The 17,864-nt window shown below is 39.4% G+C and overlaps 1 protein-coding gene across 1 annotated transcript; it reads left to right on the forward strand.

Annotated features, from left to right (window-relative positions):
• Window positions 1-14,548: 14,548 nt before the first annotated feature.
• LOC122739395 (olfactory receptor 1D2-like) lies at window positions 14,549-15,481 on the forward strand. Its single transcript, XM_043981151.1, has one exon. The coding sequence runs from the start codon at window positions 14,549-14,551 to the stop codon at window positions 15,479-15,481; it is 933 nt and encodes a 310-aa protein (XP_043837086.1).
• The last annotated feature ends 2,383 nt before the right edge of the window (window positions 15,482-17,864 follow it).

Raw genomic sequence — 17,864 nt, forward strand, 5'->3', positions numbered from 1 at the left:
TACAAATCGTCTTAAATCTAGGCTTAGTCTATATTCCTTATAAAAACTCACCAAACCGATTTAGGCCACCTTTGGAGTGAGTCAGACCGTCTGTGCCGCGCCGCCCGGAGTCCCGCCAAGCCGGCAAAAAAGGCTACTCCCCTTCTCTCCACCCCGGAAGTCAAAAAACCCGGCAGGCAGTCTGACATGCGCAGCAGGCGGACTGTACCCGGCAGGCAGTCTGACATGCGCAGCAGGCGGACTGTACCCGGCAGGCAGTCTGACATGCGCAGCAGGCGGACTGTTCATCTCCTCCCCAAAAGGGTGGTCCTTGAAAAACTGGCGTCTTTCAGTTATCCTAGCCGACTGTTAAAAACTTTCATATTTTACCACATTTCCCCCCTTTGCTTCCTCAAGAAATGGAATGTTTCCTTGATGGAACAGTAAAAAGAATATAATAACTTCTGCTGACTAATAATATGCGAACAACAATACAGAAAAGGAAGAGAGGAAAGTTTTGTCCAGAGGGACGATTTTTTTTCTTTCCTCATGAACCGACGCTTTGACATTAGTCTTGCAAAGGGAGAGCCTCTGCAGAGAGTACATGTTACAGATAGTATATAACAGAAAGGAGATAGTAAAAGCTAATAAAGCAAAACAGTTCATATAAAGTCTCTGAGTTCTCTTGTCTTCTTGAAGTGGTAAGATGTCATCAGGAGGAAACTGGATTCTGGTCTGGAAAACTGGATTCTGGACTCTGGTCTGGATTCTGGATTCTGGACTCTGGTCTGGAAAGCTGGATTTCTTCTTTAACTGTTTGAATTGCTGTAATTTTTTTTTTTTTTTTACTAAACCTTAGCATAGCATTTTGCAATCAGTAACACTTTTTACCACCATGTGTCTGGATCAAAGTCAAATTTAGTATGTGTTCATGACACCTGAAAATGTTATGGAAAGGTTATCATACCATATCTCATGGTTCCGAGACAGCCAGTGATTGTGCTAGGCCACAGGTGAATTCAACTGAGTGAGATAAAAAGATAAGTAAGTTCAGTTAAATTAGGTTAAATTAGGAGGGAGAGAGGATGAATACTGGACTGTGCCTAGTAATTGTGCTCTACATAGTCACCATCATAAGCAAACCATGGACTTATGTATACCTGTCTCTCCTTTTGTTGCACATATATTCTCTCCAGGGCCTGCATCAGAGTTCACAGCAAGTTAGTCTCTGAAATGATAAGTTTCCATATTTCTGAAATCTCATTAATTTCACCAAAGACAATATGATGGTAAAAATGTGTGCTATGCTGCATAACTGAGAATATATTAGTGATATATACAATAATTCCAAACCATACCCAGAGTATAATGACATATAAATAATAAACGAATGTAAATAGCTGATTATATTAGACATTGTTACATAATCTTCTTTTAGACATTATTACATAATCTTCTTTTAGCAATTAGACCACATCATCTTATACATGAATTCTCTAGTATAACAGTAGCAGATACTTAAAGTGGTGATTAATTCATCAAAAAGAAATAAGACTTCAATAAGCAAGATTCAATATTCAATAGCATATACTTAAAATGCCTTTGAAAAGTCACTTAGTTTACAAAATCGGGTTTTTAAAGAAAAGCAAAAGAAACAAAAGTAAAAAAAAAAACAAAGCAAAACCAAAAACCAAAAATAAAAGGCAAAAGATTCGCTAAGGACCCTTTTGTGCTCTTAAAGAATTTAAAGGTGTGGTGAATTCCAGGTCTTTTCAGTGCCTTTCAAAAGTCAAAACAAAACAAAAAGCAAAAAGGATAAAAAAAAAAATAGGTATAGGGTAGGGAAAAGGGTGGGAGAAATTGAGGTGGGCCAGAAAACTAGGCCATGTGCTTCAGTGCTTTTGCCTGTGGAAGGAAATGCTTGTTAAATTTTAAGGTATTTAAGCTGCTAGAGTTTGGGGTATGCCACATTGTTTTAACTGGTTCCCCAATTCTCTGCATGCCAAAGTGGCAGGGGTTTCTGAATTGTCATTGATCTTTCTAATGCTGTCATAATGTTCTTTATGGTAGAAAATGTGGAGTTCTGTAGCATCAGTTTTGTCTGTGCCACTGATTTTCAATAAAGGCTGATTTAATTGATGAACCACAACATTCAGCTGATGCTGCTTAGCAAATGCTACAATTGAATCATTTCCTCCCCACTTTCCAAATTTCTTTAATTCATCAACATATTCTTCAAAAGGGGAGTCATTTACTATAAAAGACTCAAACTCTTGTCTATGGTTAATCATATAAGAAGCAGCTTCTTGTCTGTGTCTGAGATGATTTCTACAGTGACCTTCTAGCTGGTCTGCTAAAGCCCTAAAAAGGCAATTTCCGTCTCCTGATACTTTACGAAGACTGAGTCCCAAAGCATTTAACTGATCAGTGGGATTATTAAATGGGAACTGCCTTTTTCCTCTGAACTCTCTTTGCTCTTTAACAGTTGCTATCTTTAGGGTTTTTACCTCTTTAGCGTCTACCTCAGGTCTATCTGAAATCTCTTCACCTATGAATGGTGCAGGCTTTATATGAGAGCAATGAATCCATGAGTCTTTTTCACCAATTTTAATGGCAGTAGGAGTTGTCAATAATACCTGAAAAGGTCCTTCCCAGGCAGGTTGAGTTCCACTGGTTTTCTGAAAATTCTTTACATATATTTTATCTCCTGGGTTGAAGTTATGCAATGAAAAGTCTAATGGTCCTGCCTGGACCACAGCTCCTGCCTCATGGAGTTCACGTAGCCTGGTCTGTAATTCCTGTATATAGGAAGCAACAGAAGTATCACCTCCCACCAGTGATGTATAAACTGGGGAAAAAGTTTTAGCTTGGATAGGAGGGTGACCAAAAAGCATTTCATAAGGAGATATATGAAGTTCTCCTCTTGGTCTACTTCGTAGATAGAATAATGCCAATGGTAGAACATCAGGCCATTTCAAATGGGTTTCAGTACATAATTTGCCAATCATACTCTTAAGCTCTTTATTCATACGTTCGACTTGGCCTGAACTTTGTGGATGGTAGGGCGTGTGGAATTTTGGAGTCACTCCCAAGAAAGAATAGATTTGGGATAAAATCGAATCAGTGAAATGTGTGCCTTTGTCAGAATCGATGCGGGCTGGTGGGCCAAAACGAGGTACTATCTCTTTAAGAAGAATTTTGGCAACAAAGGCAGCTGTGGCTCGGGGGCTGGGAAAGGCCTCCACCCACCGAGTGAGCTGATCAACTATAACAAGGCAAAATTTATAATGTCCTGCTTTTGGCATAGTAATATAATCAATTTGTAAGTGCTCAAAAGGTGTATATGCTAGAGGACGCCCTCCATAAGCTTTGGCCTTAAAAGCATACTGATTATAAGACTGACATGTGGAGCAGCCCGAGCAGATTCGAGATGCTGTATTAGTCACACCTGGTGCTATCCAGGTTCTCTTAATAGAGTCTACAATGCCTTGTGTACCAAAATGGCCTTTTCTGTGAACAGAGAGGCATACCTGGTGGTAGAATTTCCGGGGAAGAAATGGCTTACCTTCCGGAGACACCCAGATGCCATTGATCTGTTTCACCTTAAATTTCTTTTTCCACTTTTCTACTTCAGAATCGTCATAGGTTAGGTTGGAAGGAATATCCTCAGAAGGTGAAAGGTTAAATACATGTTCAGGAGCTTCTAATGCAGCTAGCTTGGCTGCAGAATCGGCTCGTGCATTTCCCTTTGAAACAGGATCACTATTCCCTGTGTGGGCAGGGCAATGTACAACGGCTAGGGAAGAAGGCAGTTTTAGGGCATCTAAGAGGTCCTTAATAAGGTCCCCATTGGCAATAGCCTTGCCCGAGGATGTTAGAAAGCCTCGTTGACGCCAAATCATACCAATAAAGTGGCATATGCCAAAGCCATATTTCGAGTCAGTAAAAATGGTGGCACTCTTATCTTTAGCTATATTACAGGCCTGTGTAAGAGCCACAAGTTCAGCAGCCTGTGCACTAAAATGGGAAGGCAGAGAAGCTGCCCAGAGGGTGTCATAATCAGAAACTACAGCAGCTCCAGTAAAACGGGTTCCCTCTCTCATAAATGAGGAACCATCTGTATAGAGGACAAGATCAGGATTTTCTAAAGGTGTATCAAAAAGATTGTCACGGGGTTTTTCAGCCATATCAACTAAAGAAGCACAGTCATGCAACGGTTCCCCCGAGAATGGTAAGTTAGGGAGTAGTGTTGCTGGATTAAGAACTGTGCAGCGTTTTAAAGTGATATTCTCATTACCTAACAGGGTTATTTCATACTTAGCCAGCCTTTGATCTGAAAAGGCTTGTGTCCTGTGACGTAGTAAGAGAGCCTCCACTTCGTGAGGGCATTGCACAGTTAGAGGGTTACCTAGGACCAAATCAGAGGCTTTTTCTACCAAAAGCGCTGTGGCCGCCACTGCTCTAAGGCAAGGTGGCGCTCCAGCCGCTACAGGGTCCAGCTGAATTGAATAGTAGGCTATAGGACGTTGGTTAGGCCCCAGTGACTGAGTCAGGACTCCAGAAGCCACCCCCCTTTGTTCATGCACAAAGAGAGTGAAAGGCTTACTATAATCTGGCAGTCCTAGGGCAGGTGCTGATAACAAGGCCCGTTTTAATTCTTTTATGGCTGAGAGATGCTGGGGATCCAACTGTAAACTGTCTGGAACAGAACTTTTTGTAAGAGCTATGAGGGGTTTAGTAATTTCACCAAAAGAGGGTATCCATTGTCTACAGTACCCAGCTGCTCCCAGAATGGCTCTCAACTGCCTCTTAGTAGTGGGGGCAGAGAGTTGTTGAATGGCCTGGACTCTCTTAGAAGAGACAGAGCGAGTTCCAGCAGCCAAAATAAATCCTAAATATTCTACCTGGGGCAAACACCATTGTACCTTTGTCTTGGAAACCTTGTGTCCTCTCTTGTGCAGCTCCAGCAGTAAGTGACGGCTATCTTCCTGACAAATTTCAGCATTAGGAGAGGCCAAAAGTAAGTCATCAACATATTGTACTAGTATGGAGCCCTTAAAGGTAATAGAGGCCAGATCCTGCTGTAAAATTTGGGAAAATAATGTGGGACTGTCTACAAATCCCTGTGGGAGTCTAGTCCAGGTCCACTGTCTATTTTTCCAGGTAAAAGCAAATAAATATTGGAAGTCCTCATGTACTGGTATGGAGAAAAAGGCAGAGCAAAGGTCTACCACTGTGAAACATGTAGATTCATAGGGAATCGATGAAATTATCGTAGCCGGGTTTGGAACTATGGAATGTCTAGGAATAACATAATTATTAATCGCTCTAAGATCTTGCACAAAACGATAAACAGGTTTACCATCTGGCCCAGGCTTGGGTTTTTTAACTGGCAAAATGGGAGTATTGCATGGAGAGTGATGACATGGAATAATAATACCCTGGCTTTTCAAAGCCTCAATTATAGGGGTGATCCCTTCTATTGCTTCCCTAGACAATGGATACTGTGGAATGGAGGGGGGTGGTCCCCCCTTAACTTTAAAGGTAACAGGCATGGCAGACTTAAGGAGCCCCACCTCATTAGGGGATGAGGCCCATAAAGACTCAGGAATGTCAGAGGGGATTTTGGATACCTCCCCTGCTGTTCCTTGAGCTTCTGTAAGTAAAATTGGTAATAAATGAACAGTATCCTCTGGCAATTGTAAGGAGACAGCCCCATCTGGAGCACAAGATATGGTTGCTCTAAGCTTGCAAAGGAGATCACGACCTAATAAATTTACAGGGGCATCAGGCATGAGTAAAAATGAATGTTCCACTGTTAAGGGCCCCATAGATACCATGCGAGGATTCAATTTTGCCACTCTCTGGCTCTTTCCTGAGACTCCCACTACATTCAAAAATCCTACAGGTCTACACCCAGCATCTGGTTTGCTTACTAATACTGATTTAGAGGCTCCTGTGTCTAGCAGACAATCATAATAAGTCTCCCCCACTTTTAAGGTGACATGTGGTTCATTACTCTGGGGAGGTGAATGGACTGGCACAAGTGCATTCAAAAAATCCGGATCTGGGAATATATGGCTTTCATTATCTATGTTCCATTCCTCCCCAAGACACCATCATTCCTGTGTCCTCTTCTGAGGGGGGGTCTTGGTTACCATTATTCTGGTACTGCCTTTCTGTATTCCTCCAAAAAGATCTATTTCTATTTTGATTTCGCCTGTAATTAGAATTAGAATTTCTTCTCCAAGTCCTACATTCTCTCAATTCATGCCCCTCCTTACGACAGTAACAACACACCTTAGTGTCCTTGTTCCGGTGTCCACATGGCTGACTAGGAATCGCTGGTGCCAGAATGCTCTGTTTAGGGTGATCTGGATCTTCCTCACGTGAGTCAAAGACATAATTTGCAAGTTCCTTAATTCTATCTACTGAGAGATTTCTCCAGTCTGGACATTGTTTCAGAAAGTATCTGCGTATTTCTGGCAGTGAATTATAAACAAATGTGTTGAGAATGATACAGGAATCTCTTAAATCTACTGGATCCAATCTGGTGTACTGTCTAGCGGCCTCACAAAGTCTATCATAAAATCTGTTTGGTCTTTCATTAGCCTCCTGAGGTAGGCTTAAAAATTTCTGCCAGTTTTCCGGTTTTCTAGAGCAAGATTCCATTCCCTTCAGAAGTGTTTCTCTAGCATCTTTTAATCTTTGGAAATCCCTATCATCATTATAATTCCACTCTGGATCCTTTAGAGGCCATTCCACATCGGCCTTACCTTTCGCAACAAGGGCATTTCCTGCTGAGATAATATCTGTAATCTCAGTTGGGGACAGTAAAGTTTCCAAAAGGCAAGTAACATCAGCCCAACTGGGTTGATATGCATTAAATATAGTCCTTAACTGTGAAATTACAGTGTTTGGATTTTTCTCAAAACTAGGGATGATTGATTTCCATGCGCTCAAGTCACTTGGTCTAAAGGGGCTATATTTTCTGACTTGAATTGGCACTCCCTTCTTACTATGTTCTATAGCTTCCTGCAGAGGGAGTAGTTTCTGCTGATCTGATTCTGAACTTGGATCATCTCTAGTAGAAACAGCCATTTTGAGGTCTCTCTCCATATGTGAGAGTTTCCCCCACATCATAACAATGATAATAACAAAAACAATGATAATAACAAAAACAAAAAAAAAACAACAAAAAAAAATAAAATCCTTAGTCGTATGAACTATGGATGTGGTATTAAAAGGTATTTCAATTGCAGGCATAAAATTTCTACTTATATTAAACGTATTTTCCCAAAGATTCTCACGTATACTATTATACAAAAAACCTTTTGCTGCCTGAATGAGGAAAAAACCAATAATGTTATGAAGGACCATTGAGTAAACTATTCCTCTAAGTCGGGATGTTATGCTGTCCCAATACATTCCGATGAGAAAAATCAAAGGGATGGTAGAATATTCGAGCATCTTGCCCTTTAAACTGGGCTGGCTTTTCTGTTTAAAGCAAGACTTTTAGAGGCTTAAAGTCTTTAAGGGAGATTAGACAAAGGGAAAGTCCGCGGGGGGGGGGGGTATTTGGAAAATCCACCGAATTAGCCGGCTTATGGCCAAACTAGGGAGGGTGGGAGGGTCCTTAAGGTCCCTTCGTGGTCGCCAAACTGTGAGATTTAAAATTGGATATTAGATCATAAATCTCCCCTACTTAACCCTTCCCTTAACTCATCTCCCAGACTAGTAAATGGAAGAAGCTTCTGGTTTTCTAGATAGAGCCTTTATTGTATATAAGGTGTTGTTGATTAGAAGGATAGGAAAACAGAAATACAGTACAAATCGTCTTAAATCTAGGCTTAGTCTATATTCCTTATAAAAACTCACCAAACCGATTTAGGCCACCTTTGGAGTGAGTCAGACCGTCTGTGCCGCGCCGCCCGGAGTCCCGCCAAGCCGGCAAAAAAGGCTACTCCCCTTCTCTCCACCCCGGAAGTCAAAAAACCCGGCAGGCAGTCTGACATGCGCAGCAGGCGGACTGTACCCGGCAGGCAGTCTGACATGCGCAGCAGGCGGACTGTACCCGGCAGGCAGTCTGACATGCGCAGCAGGCGGACTGTTCATCTCCTCCCCAAAAGGGTGGTCCTTGAAAAACTGGCGTCTTTCAGTTATCCTAGCCGACTGTTAAAAACTTTCATATTTTACCACAGATGTCTATGATGCCTAAGTGACTGTGCTACTTTATGTGTGGATGTGAATGGTCACATGGAAAGGAAAAGTTAAAAATGAGCCTAGGAAGGTAGGATGGGACCACATTGTGAAGAACCTTGAATACTAAATAAATTTAGAATGTTTAAGCATTTACTCTGTGAAATAGTTAGTTGTTCTTAAAGCTTTTGTGATGGTGCAATTCTTCATTTTAAAACAACCCAAAGAAAACTTGGGTGAATTCTTACAGTAAAATATTTTAAAATTATTTTCAAAATGCCAGCCAGAAGTGACATCAAGTAACATGGCTATTGAATATTAGTCCCAGGGATTTGTATTTAGTTCTGTGCTCTTTAATATTTTTCCAACTTAGATGGATAGATAGTAAATTTTTAGGTGATAAAAAGGGAAGAATAATTAACATATTGATTAAGTGAGTCAGAGTCCAAAAATTTCCTAAGAGTCTAGAACTAAGAGTCAAATGTCATAAGATAAATCATAGTAGAGAAAAATAAAAAAAAGTCTATTACAGTCATAGTGACTCTCCAAGAAACAGGATACCTATCTTATTCCACATGGAGAGTAGCATTAGGGGCACTCTGAAAATGAGCCTGTCCATGTTACACTGAGTGTTATGGATGTTTTACTTATGTCAAATCCTAATTTGTTTCTCTTCAACTTCTCTTCATTGCTTCTTGTTCTGACCTTTGGAGTCAAAACAGAACAAACATAATCTATGTTCTACATGTGAGTCATTCCAATATTAAAAACTAACTGTGACACGAGGAACATTACGATAGGGAAAGCACTGACTTTAGAATGAGAGGATCTCGGTTCAAGTTCTTCCTGTGTGACTATGGGGAAGTCACTAAACCTCTATGGGTCTCAGTTTCTTTATTTCTGAAATGAGGGGGATGGAGCAAGGGCACTTCCAGGTCTAGATTTTTAATCCTATGTCAAGCAATCAATCAACAAGTATTTATTAAACGCTTACTACATTCCAAGCGTTGTGCTAAGCACAGGATGTATAAAGAGAGGCAAATACATATTCCTGGCCCACAAGAATCTCATATTCTAATGGAGGAGACAAAATGCAAATAACTGTGTACGTACAAGATATATACAGAGTAGATGAAAGGTAATCTCAGAAGGAAGGAAAAAAAAAGAAGGAAGGCACTAGTTTTGAAAGATGGAGGGTGTGTGTGTGTGGGAACCAGGAAAGACATCCTGTGAAAGGTGAGACTTAAGATATTTTAAAGGGAGATCAGGAAGCCAGTAGGTATATGACCTCTTGGTATCTTTTCTGTTTGTTACATATCCACAGCTCCTTTACCTAATCTTTATATAGTATGAACTTGAAAGCTTCTTAGTAGGAAACCAATTTCCAATATGATCAGGGTTTGTTAATTTTCCTATAATCCTACTGGTTCAGAGATGTGCATAGATTAATAGTATTAAGTGGATGACTTGGATTGCATTGAGCGATTGGATAGTAATAATGGAGATTATTACTGGAGATTATGGGGTTCCAGTCATCATTCTAAACCTTCTTGGAGCACAGATTTCTTCAAAAAGTGACAGAATTTTTCCCAGTGAGAGACTCAGTATGGTGACAGATCTAGAAAATAACCCACTTTTTGGGGAAGGCCACTTTTGGGGAAGGGAGAACATTGTCTAATAAGCAGTCCCCAAATCACATACATGTGCCTCCTCACACACAAATGCATGTTCACACATGTACAGGCCTGAATGTACACACAGATTTAAACATTAGACAGAATAAGGTATATGTAAAGTCTTTAACAAAACTATAAGGATCTACATTTGAGTGGATCATATCAATCTTGTCCTGTTTCAACTTGTTTGGTTTATTTCTCACTATTGCCTTTCACATTTATTCCCTTTTAGTCAAACTTGAATATTCTGTTTCCCAAACATTTTCCATACTTTCCCACCACCGTATTTTTTGCTAACATCCTTCCCTATACCTGGAATGTCATGCCTCATCATCCCTTTTACTACCCAACAGTTGGAATCCTACAGACTTTTCAAGGTCCATCTCAAATGCTACCCCCTTGAGGAAAACTGTCTTGGTCATATGGAGACAAGCAGCCTCTCTTTTCCAAGCTTCAACGGAAATGTGTCTGTCTTTTGTACCTATTGTTTTCTACTATATTTCTGTGAATATGTATATTTCTCTAATAAAGTCTATCTTTGGCTGCCCTAGATATAAGATTAAGGGTTGAACTGAATGTCTCAAAGTTCCTTACAGTTGTTACCATCTGATGTCTCTATGACTTTAAATATATTGTACATGAAGGCGCCAAAGAAAAGTGAGATCATCATAACTACTCTCAATTTACTCCTAGCTAGGGGAATTATGAAGGGCCTCAAGAAAGTAATACCATGGGGAGCTGGGTCTCAAAGGATAGTAGACAGAAGGATAGAATGAAAACACTCCCTGGTGCAGCTGGCGCCAGATCTTTGGGTGGACTGGAGTCTGGATGAGAGGCTTATTTCCTAAAATTCCTCCCCACAGAACATTCAGATTGTGGAACCCTGATGAAATAACTATCTCTATTCATCTCCAGTGGAGAGCTTTAGGAATTTGTCTCCCAGAGGACCTTTAAATCTCATCTATATATATATATATATTTATGCTTCACACTGTCCTGGTTCAGGCCCTTCTGGCTTTAGAGAAATGATACCTGGGAATTATTCCCCTAGCCCAGCACTGGTATCCCCCAATCTATGAAATCAGCCCTACGACTGCAGGAAGAGAAAGTTCCTCTGTTCCTGTGTAGTATGTCACTGCGAATGTCTCATCATCTGGAGAGAAGAGAGCAGAGTTATGGCCTTGTATGAGAGCTTCTGAGGTCAGCATAGGCCTTCTAGGTAAGAGGCTAATAGAAATGGAAGAGTTCCTTCCAGATTAATATGCAGACACCAAGACACCTACAAAAAGACAGAGACCTACATAGACATTCACGAGTCCTCATTTACATGTAGGAATACTCACACACACAAACATAAACACACATGTACATACACATATAGCTCCCTTCATCCATCTTACCTCTAAGTCCAGGTTGAGCCTTGTCTAAGGAAGCAGTTTCGAGTGGACCACCCAAACATGAGATATTTTTTTATAGATTCTCCCTCTACTTCCCACTTCCTCAGGAGGTTGAAAATCTATTTGAGTGTAATGGAGCCATCCACTTAGAGCTAATTATATTCAGGCAAAGTCAGGTAGCTTTGATATGGGATGCAACTTAGGGAGTCATATGAGATGTGGCATGGTATAGAAGAAAGGACTGAAACTTGGCACAGATGATCTGGGTCCAAAGTCCTCTTTTGTTATGTACTGCAAGATCATGGGCTTGCCACTTAAATACTCTGAGATTCTGTTATAGTTCATCTATAAAATAAAGCTAATAGTGTAATCAATTACTTACTTCAGAGAGTGACTGTGAAGAACAAACAAGATAAAGAATGCAAAACAACTTATATAAGAGTGTAATATAAAATATTAGTTTTTTTATTATACTTGCAAGAACACAAAAGAAATGACTAGTGTAATGATAATATATATATATATATATATATATATATATATAAATCCATTATAAAATTCAATTAAAAACACATAGAATCACTTGCTATATTCATGACACTGTGGTAGAGCCTGAGAAGATATGAGCCTTGGGTTCCAGTCCATGTGTTGTACATTGAAAACTGCAAAATCTGTGAATAAGGAAATTGAATGTGCACATATGAGAGAGCCAGGGTGAGACTCTAATATCTATAGCTTCCTTTGGTATGTAGAGCATTCTTTTGGCCTGGGTTAGAGCATTCTTTCTAAACCCTTGATTCTTATGATCTGATGTAGTTCCTGTGCAGTTCATGCTTTAACTTTAGCTGTCCTCCTGTCCTGATTCCTACATGGTCTTATTTTAGCTTGACTGTGAGGTGCGGATAGCTCCAAACATCCAGTTCTTTTCTTCCCTCCCTCTGGAGTCTATGTGCAGCTCTTTCCAGGTTTATTTATTCAGGAAAAAGTAAATTCACAAATAATTCACATTGGTTCAAAGAATCAAAAGGGCATAAAAGTAATCATTAGATATATCTAGATGTTTTAAATTTTATTACCTATTTTCTTCCTATTTTACTCTCGAGGTCAAGTAAGTGGTATGGTGTTGTTTCAGGTTCAGTAGAGCCATTTGCCATGACCTAGCTCTTTCCAAACTCCCAGCAGAATGGAAATATTTTTCCTAGAATCCCCTGAAGTGGGTCAACTTGACCCAACAGCCATCTCCTGTTGTTGTTTTTGTTCTTCTTCTTGTTCAGATGTTTAGTAGTGTCCAACTCTTCATGACCCCATTTTCTTGGCAAAGATACTGGAGTGGTTTTCTATTTCCTTCTCCAGTGGATTAAGGCAAACAAAGGTTAAGTGTCTTGCCTAGGCTCATATAGCTAGTCAGTGTCTGAGGCCATATTGGAATTCCTGACTTCAGGCCCAGAACTCTATCTATTATGGAAATGATTACATATATACACCAATAGCCGGGCAATCAAATATGGTCACCTCTTTGAATGCCTTCTTTTTACAAGTTACTGAATCCTCTCCACCAGGATTTGGAAGAAAAAAGCAGAATGTCATGTCATGATCAATATAAACAATTTGTTCATCCCCTAAAATTCTTCCAAACCCCTAAAGTCTATTTGGCCACTATTCTTTACAGTCCAAGGAACTGGGACACAAAAGGCATGTGGGATATCTATTCAAAGGGAAAACTCTCCCATGACAACATATGTAACCTAATTATTTTATTGCATTTTGACAAGCTTTTCTTTGGCCCTCACCCAGAAACGAAAATGTTTTTGATCTCATATTGTCTAAGCTTCAGTTCTATGTCTTTTCAATAGTAATAAATGTGTTACGCAGTACTTAAAAGTTTGCAAGGTACTTTTTCTTCATATCATCCCTGGGAGGTATGTTAGTACATGTATTATTATTATTATTATTTATTATCATCTTACAGATTATTTATTATTTCACAGATGAAGAAAATGAGACTCAGAATAATCAAGCAACCTGTGTACAGTTACATTAGTAGCAACTCTTAGAGCTTGGATTTCAACCCACATCTTTTTTATTTTTGAAATTAAAAAAATTCTTTTTCTTTTTTTTCCCTTTTTTTTCAACCCACATCTTCTAGGTCCAAGTTCACTGCTCTTTTCTACTATGCCAAATTGACTCTTCCTCACCCCATTTCTGTATCCTTTAAAACCTACACAATGTCTCTACTTGCATATCCTGTCATCTGTAACTGAAACATAAGCTGTACAGAATCAGACTTACCATTGTCCCCAGTACATTGGCTCTCCTTCATAATGATCCTATTTCCCAGGCTCCCAAGCTCAGCATCATCAAGTCATCTTCGGTTTCTCCTCTTGACTTTTCACCACTATCTAATTTGTCACCAAGCCTTATCAGTGCTTCTTCCTTTCAAAATTTTATAACATAAGTTGTGTTGATGTCTTGTTTAACTTTTATAGTAATTTTTGGATATACCTTAAAACTATCTCACTCTGAAATGGAATACTTTCTTGTAGCAAAGAAAATCATTTAAGTAAAAACTGCTATGAAAGTGACAACATCTGATATTATATGTAACAATTTGTCCAGTATTTCTCTCAAAATAAGTAGCCTGAATGGATTCAAATATGTCAATGTTCTTTACTAATTGCAATTGACAACAGTCTTTTTTTTTTAAATTTTTTTTTTGCGGGGCAATGGGGGTTAAGTGACTTTCCCAGGGTCACACTGCTAGTAAGTATCAAGTGTCTGAGGTTGGATTTGAACTCAGGTACTCCCGAATCTAGGGCCAGTGCTTTATCCACTGTGCCACCTAGCTGCCCTCGACAACAGTCTTAAAGAGCTGACTGAGTTTCAAAGCATTTAAAGGCTTTGCTCATGGTCATATAGCTAGCATGTCTCAGAGGTGTGATTTGATCCCAGGATTTCATTGTTCTAAATCTAGACCCCTACTCACTATTCCAATTGCCTTTATGCATATACATGCGATCAGAATTTCTTCACAACTCATTAAACTCTTTGAAGGTAATGACTCTTGTTTTTTTCTTCATATAGCAAGTACTTAGAATGCAAAATAAGTTTTTTCCTGAATTAAATTGAATAATTCATGCATTTATTTATTTGTAATTTCAAAATGTATTCATTTAAACTTGCATTAATTTAAAAATAATTATTGGGTCACATTTATCAATCAATTTTTAAAATATGTAGAAACCTACTATCCAGTAGCTGCTACATAAACATTTGTCTTTGTTGCATTCACACAGAGACATGGGCTTTCAAAACCAGACCAGTGTTTCTGAGTTCCTCCTTCTAGGCCTCACTCAGGATCCAGAGCATGAGAGGTTTCTCTTTGGACTATTCCTGGCTATGTACCTAGTCACTATGGTTGGGAACCTGCTGATTGTCCTGGCCATTATCTCTGATGTTCACCTCCACACCCCTATGTACTTCTTCTTGGCCAACCTCTCCTTCACTGATGTCTGCTTTGTGTCTAATACTGTTCCTAAGATGCTGGTGAATCTATATACCCAGAAAAAGTCCATCTCTTACACTGGGTGTCTGATACAGTTGTATTTTTTAGTTTCATTGGTGGCTCTGGACAATCTCCTCCTGGCTGTGATGGCCTATGACCGCTTTGTGGCCATCTGTCGTCCCCTTCATTATACCACAATCATGAGCCCCAGATTGTGCATTCTATTGCTAATTCCATGTTGGATCCTCTCCATTCTCTATGGGTTGACCCACACAATTCTAATGGCCACTTTGACATTCTGTGGGTGCAGGGAAATCACTCACATCTTCTGTGAGATGTATGTCCTACTACAGTTGGCCTGTTCTGACACCCGAGTCAACCAGGCAGTGCTAATTGTAACAGGCTGTCTTCTCTTCATTATTCCCTTGTCACTCATGATCTATTCCTATGTTCGAATTGTCAAGGCCATCGTGAAGATCCCCTCAGCTGCTGGGAAGTACAAAGCATTCTCTACCTGTGCCTCACACCTGACTGTAGTCTCCCTGTTCTATGGTACTCTGTCTATGGTCTATTTGCAACCCCTGAAAACTTACTCTGTGAAGGACTCAGTGGCCACAGTTATGTATGCTATAGTGACCCCCATGTTGAACCCCTTCATCTATAGTTTAAGGAACCAGGATATGAAGGGAGCCCTGAGGAAGCTTCTCAGAGGGAAAATTATCCCTTGATTTATCTCTTCTCTGACCCCTGAAACTTAAAACTCCAGAGTTTGATGCAGTCTTACAAAAATTAGCAAGTATTTGTTGAACAAATTCTGTGTGAACAATAAATTGAGGTAGTGGAGTGGAGAGAGAAAAATGGGAGAGAAAATGTTTGAATGTATTGCAGGATAGGTGTGTGTGTGTGTGTGTGTGTGTGTGTGTGTGTGTGTGTGTGAGAGAGAGAGAGAGAGAGAGAGAGAGAGAGAGAGAGAGAGAAGGGGGAGAGGGAGAGACAGAGAGAGACAGAGACCTCAACAATCTTATAGAGTTGTACTTGCATCAGAGCCTTTAAGTGTCTTGGCCATGGACACATAGCTATAAAATCTCAGTGGCAGGTTTTTTGGGGGCATGAATCCAAATTGCTCTAGAGAGATGCCTGGACAGAGGCAGGCAAAGGGATAGAAATAAAGAGAGAGAAAATGACATGTGCAATATATTCTTTTATTAGTTAAACATTAGATGTCTATGATGCCTAAGTGACTGTGCTACTTTATGTGTGGATGTGAATGGTCACATGGAAAGGAAAAGTTAAAAATGAGCCTAGGAAGGTAGGATGGGACCACATTGTGAAGAACCTTGAATACTAAATAAATTTAGAATGTTTAAGCATTTACTCTGTGAAATAGTTAGTTGTTCTTAAAGCTTTTGTGATGGTGCAATTCTTCATTTTAAAACAACCCAAAGAAAACTTGGGTGAATTCTTACAGTAAAATATTTTAAAATTATTTTCAAAATGCCAGCCAGAAGTGACATCAAGTAACATGGCTATTGAATATTAGTCCCAGGGATTTGTATTTAGTTCTGTGCTCTTTAATATTTTTCCAACTTAGATGGATAGATAGTAAATTTTTAGGTGATAAAAAGGGAAGAATAATTAACATATTGATTAAGTGAGTCAGAGTCCAAAAATTTCCTAAGAGTCTAGAACTAAGAGTCAAATGTCATAAGATAAATCATAGTAGAGAAAAATAAAAAAAAGTCTATTACAGTCATAGTGACTCTCCAAGAAACAGGATACCTATCTTATTCCACATGGAGAGTAGCATTAGGGGCACTCTGAAAATGAGCCTGTCCATGTTACACTGAGTGTTATGGATGTTTTACTTATGTCAAATCCTAATTTGTTTCTCTTCAACTTCTCTTCATTGCTTCTTGTTCTGACCTTTGGAGTCAAAACAGAACAAACATAATCTATGTTCTACATGTGAGTCATTCCAATATTAAAAACTAACTGTGACACGAGGAACATTACGATAGGGAAAGCACTGACTTTAGAATGAGAGGATCTCGGTTCAAGTTCTTCCTGTGTGACTATGGGGAAGTCACTAAACCTCTATGGGTCTCAGTTTCTTTATTTCTGAAATGAGGGGGATGGAGCAAGGGCACTTCCAGGTCTAGATTTTTAATCCTATGTCAAGCAATCAATCAACAAGTATTTATTAAACGCTTACTACATTCCAAGCGTTGTGCTAAGCACAGGATGTATAAAGAGAGGCAAATACATATTCCTGGCCCACAAGAATCTCATATTCTAATGGAGGAGACAAAATGCAAATAACTGTGTACGTACAAGATATATACAGAGTAGATGAAAGGTAATCTCAGAAGGAAGGAAAAAAAAAGAAGGAAGGCACTAGTTTTGAAAGATGGAGGGTGTGTGTGTGTGGGAACCAGGAAAGACATCCTGTGAAAGGTGAGACTTAAGATATTTTAAAGGGAGATCAGGAAGCCAGTAGGTATATGACCTCTTGGTATCTTTTCTGTTTGTTACATATCCACAGCTCCTTTACCTAATCTTTATATAGTATGAACTTGAAAGCTTCTTAGTAGGAAACCAATTTCCAATATGATCAGGGTTTGTTAATTTTCCTATAATCCTACTGGTTCAGAGATGTGCATAGATTAATAGTATTAAGTGGATGACTTGGATTGCATTGAGCGATTGGATAGTAATAATGGAGATTATTACTGGAGATTATGGGGTTCCAGTCATCATTCTAAACCTTCTTGGAGCACAGATTTCTTCAAAAAGTGACAGAATTTTTCCCAGTGAGAGACTCAGTATGGTGACAGATCTAGAAAATAACCCACTTTTTGGGGAAGGCCACTTTTGGGGAAGGGAGAACATTGTCTAATAAGCAGTCCCCAAATCACATACATGTGCCTCCTCACACACAAATGCATGTTCACACATGTACAGGCCTGAATGTACACACAGATTTAAACATTAGACAGAATAAGGTATATGTAAAGTCTTTAACAAAACTATAAGGATCTACATTTGAGTGGATCATATCAATCTTGTCCTGTTTCAACTTGTTTGGTTTATTTCTCACTATTGCCTTTCACA

Source organism: Dromiciops gliroides, chromosome 2 (genome assembly GCF_019393635.1).
Source record: "Dromiciops gliroides isolate mDroGli1 chromosome 2, mDroGli1.pri, whole genome shotgun sequence".
NCBI lineage: Eukaryota > Metazoa > Chordata > Mammalia > Microbiotheria > Microbiotheriidae > Dromiciops > Dromiciops gliroides.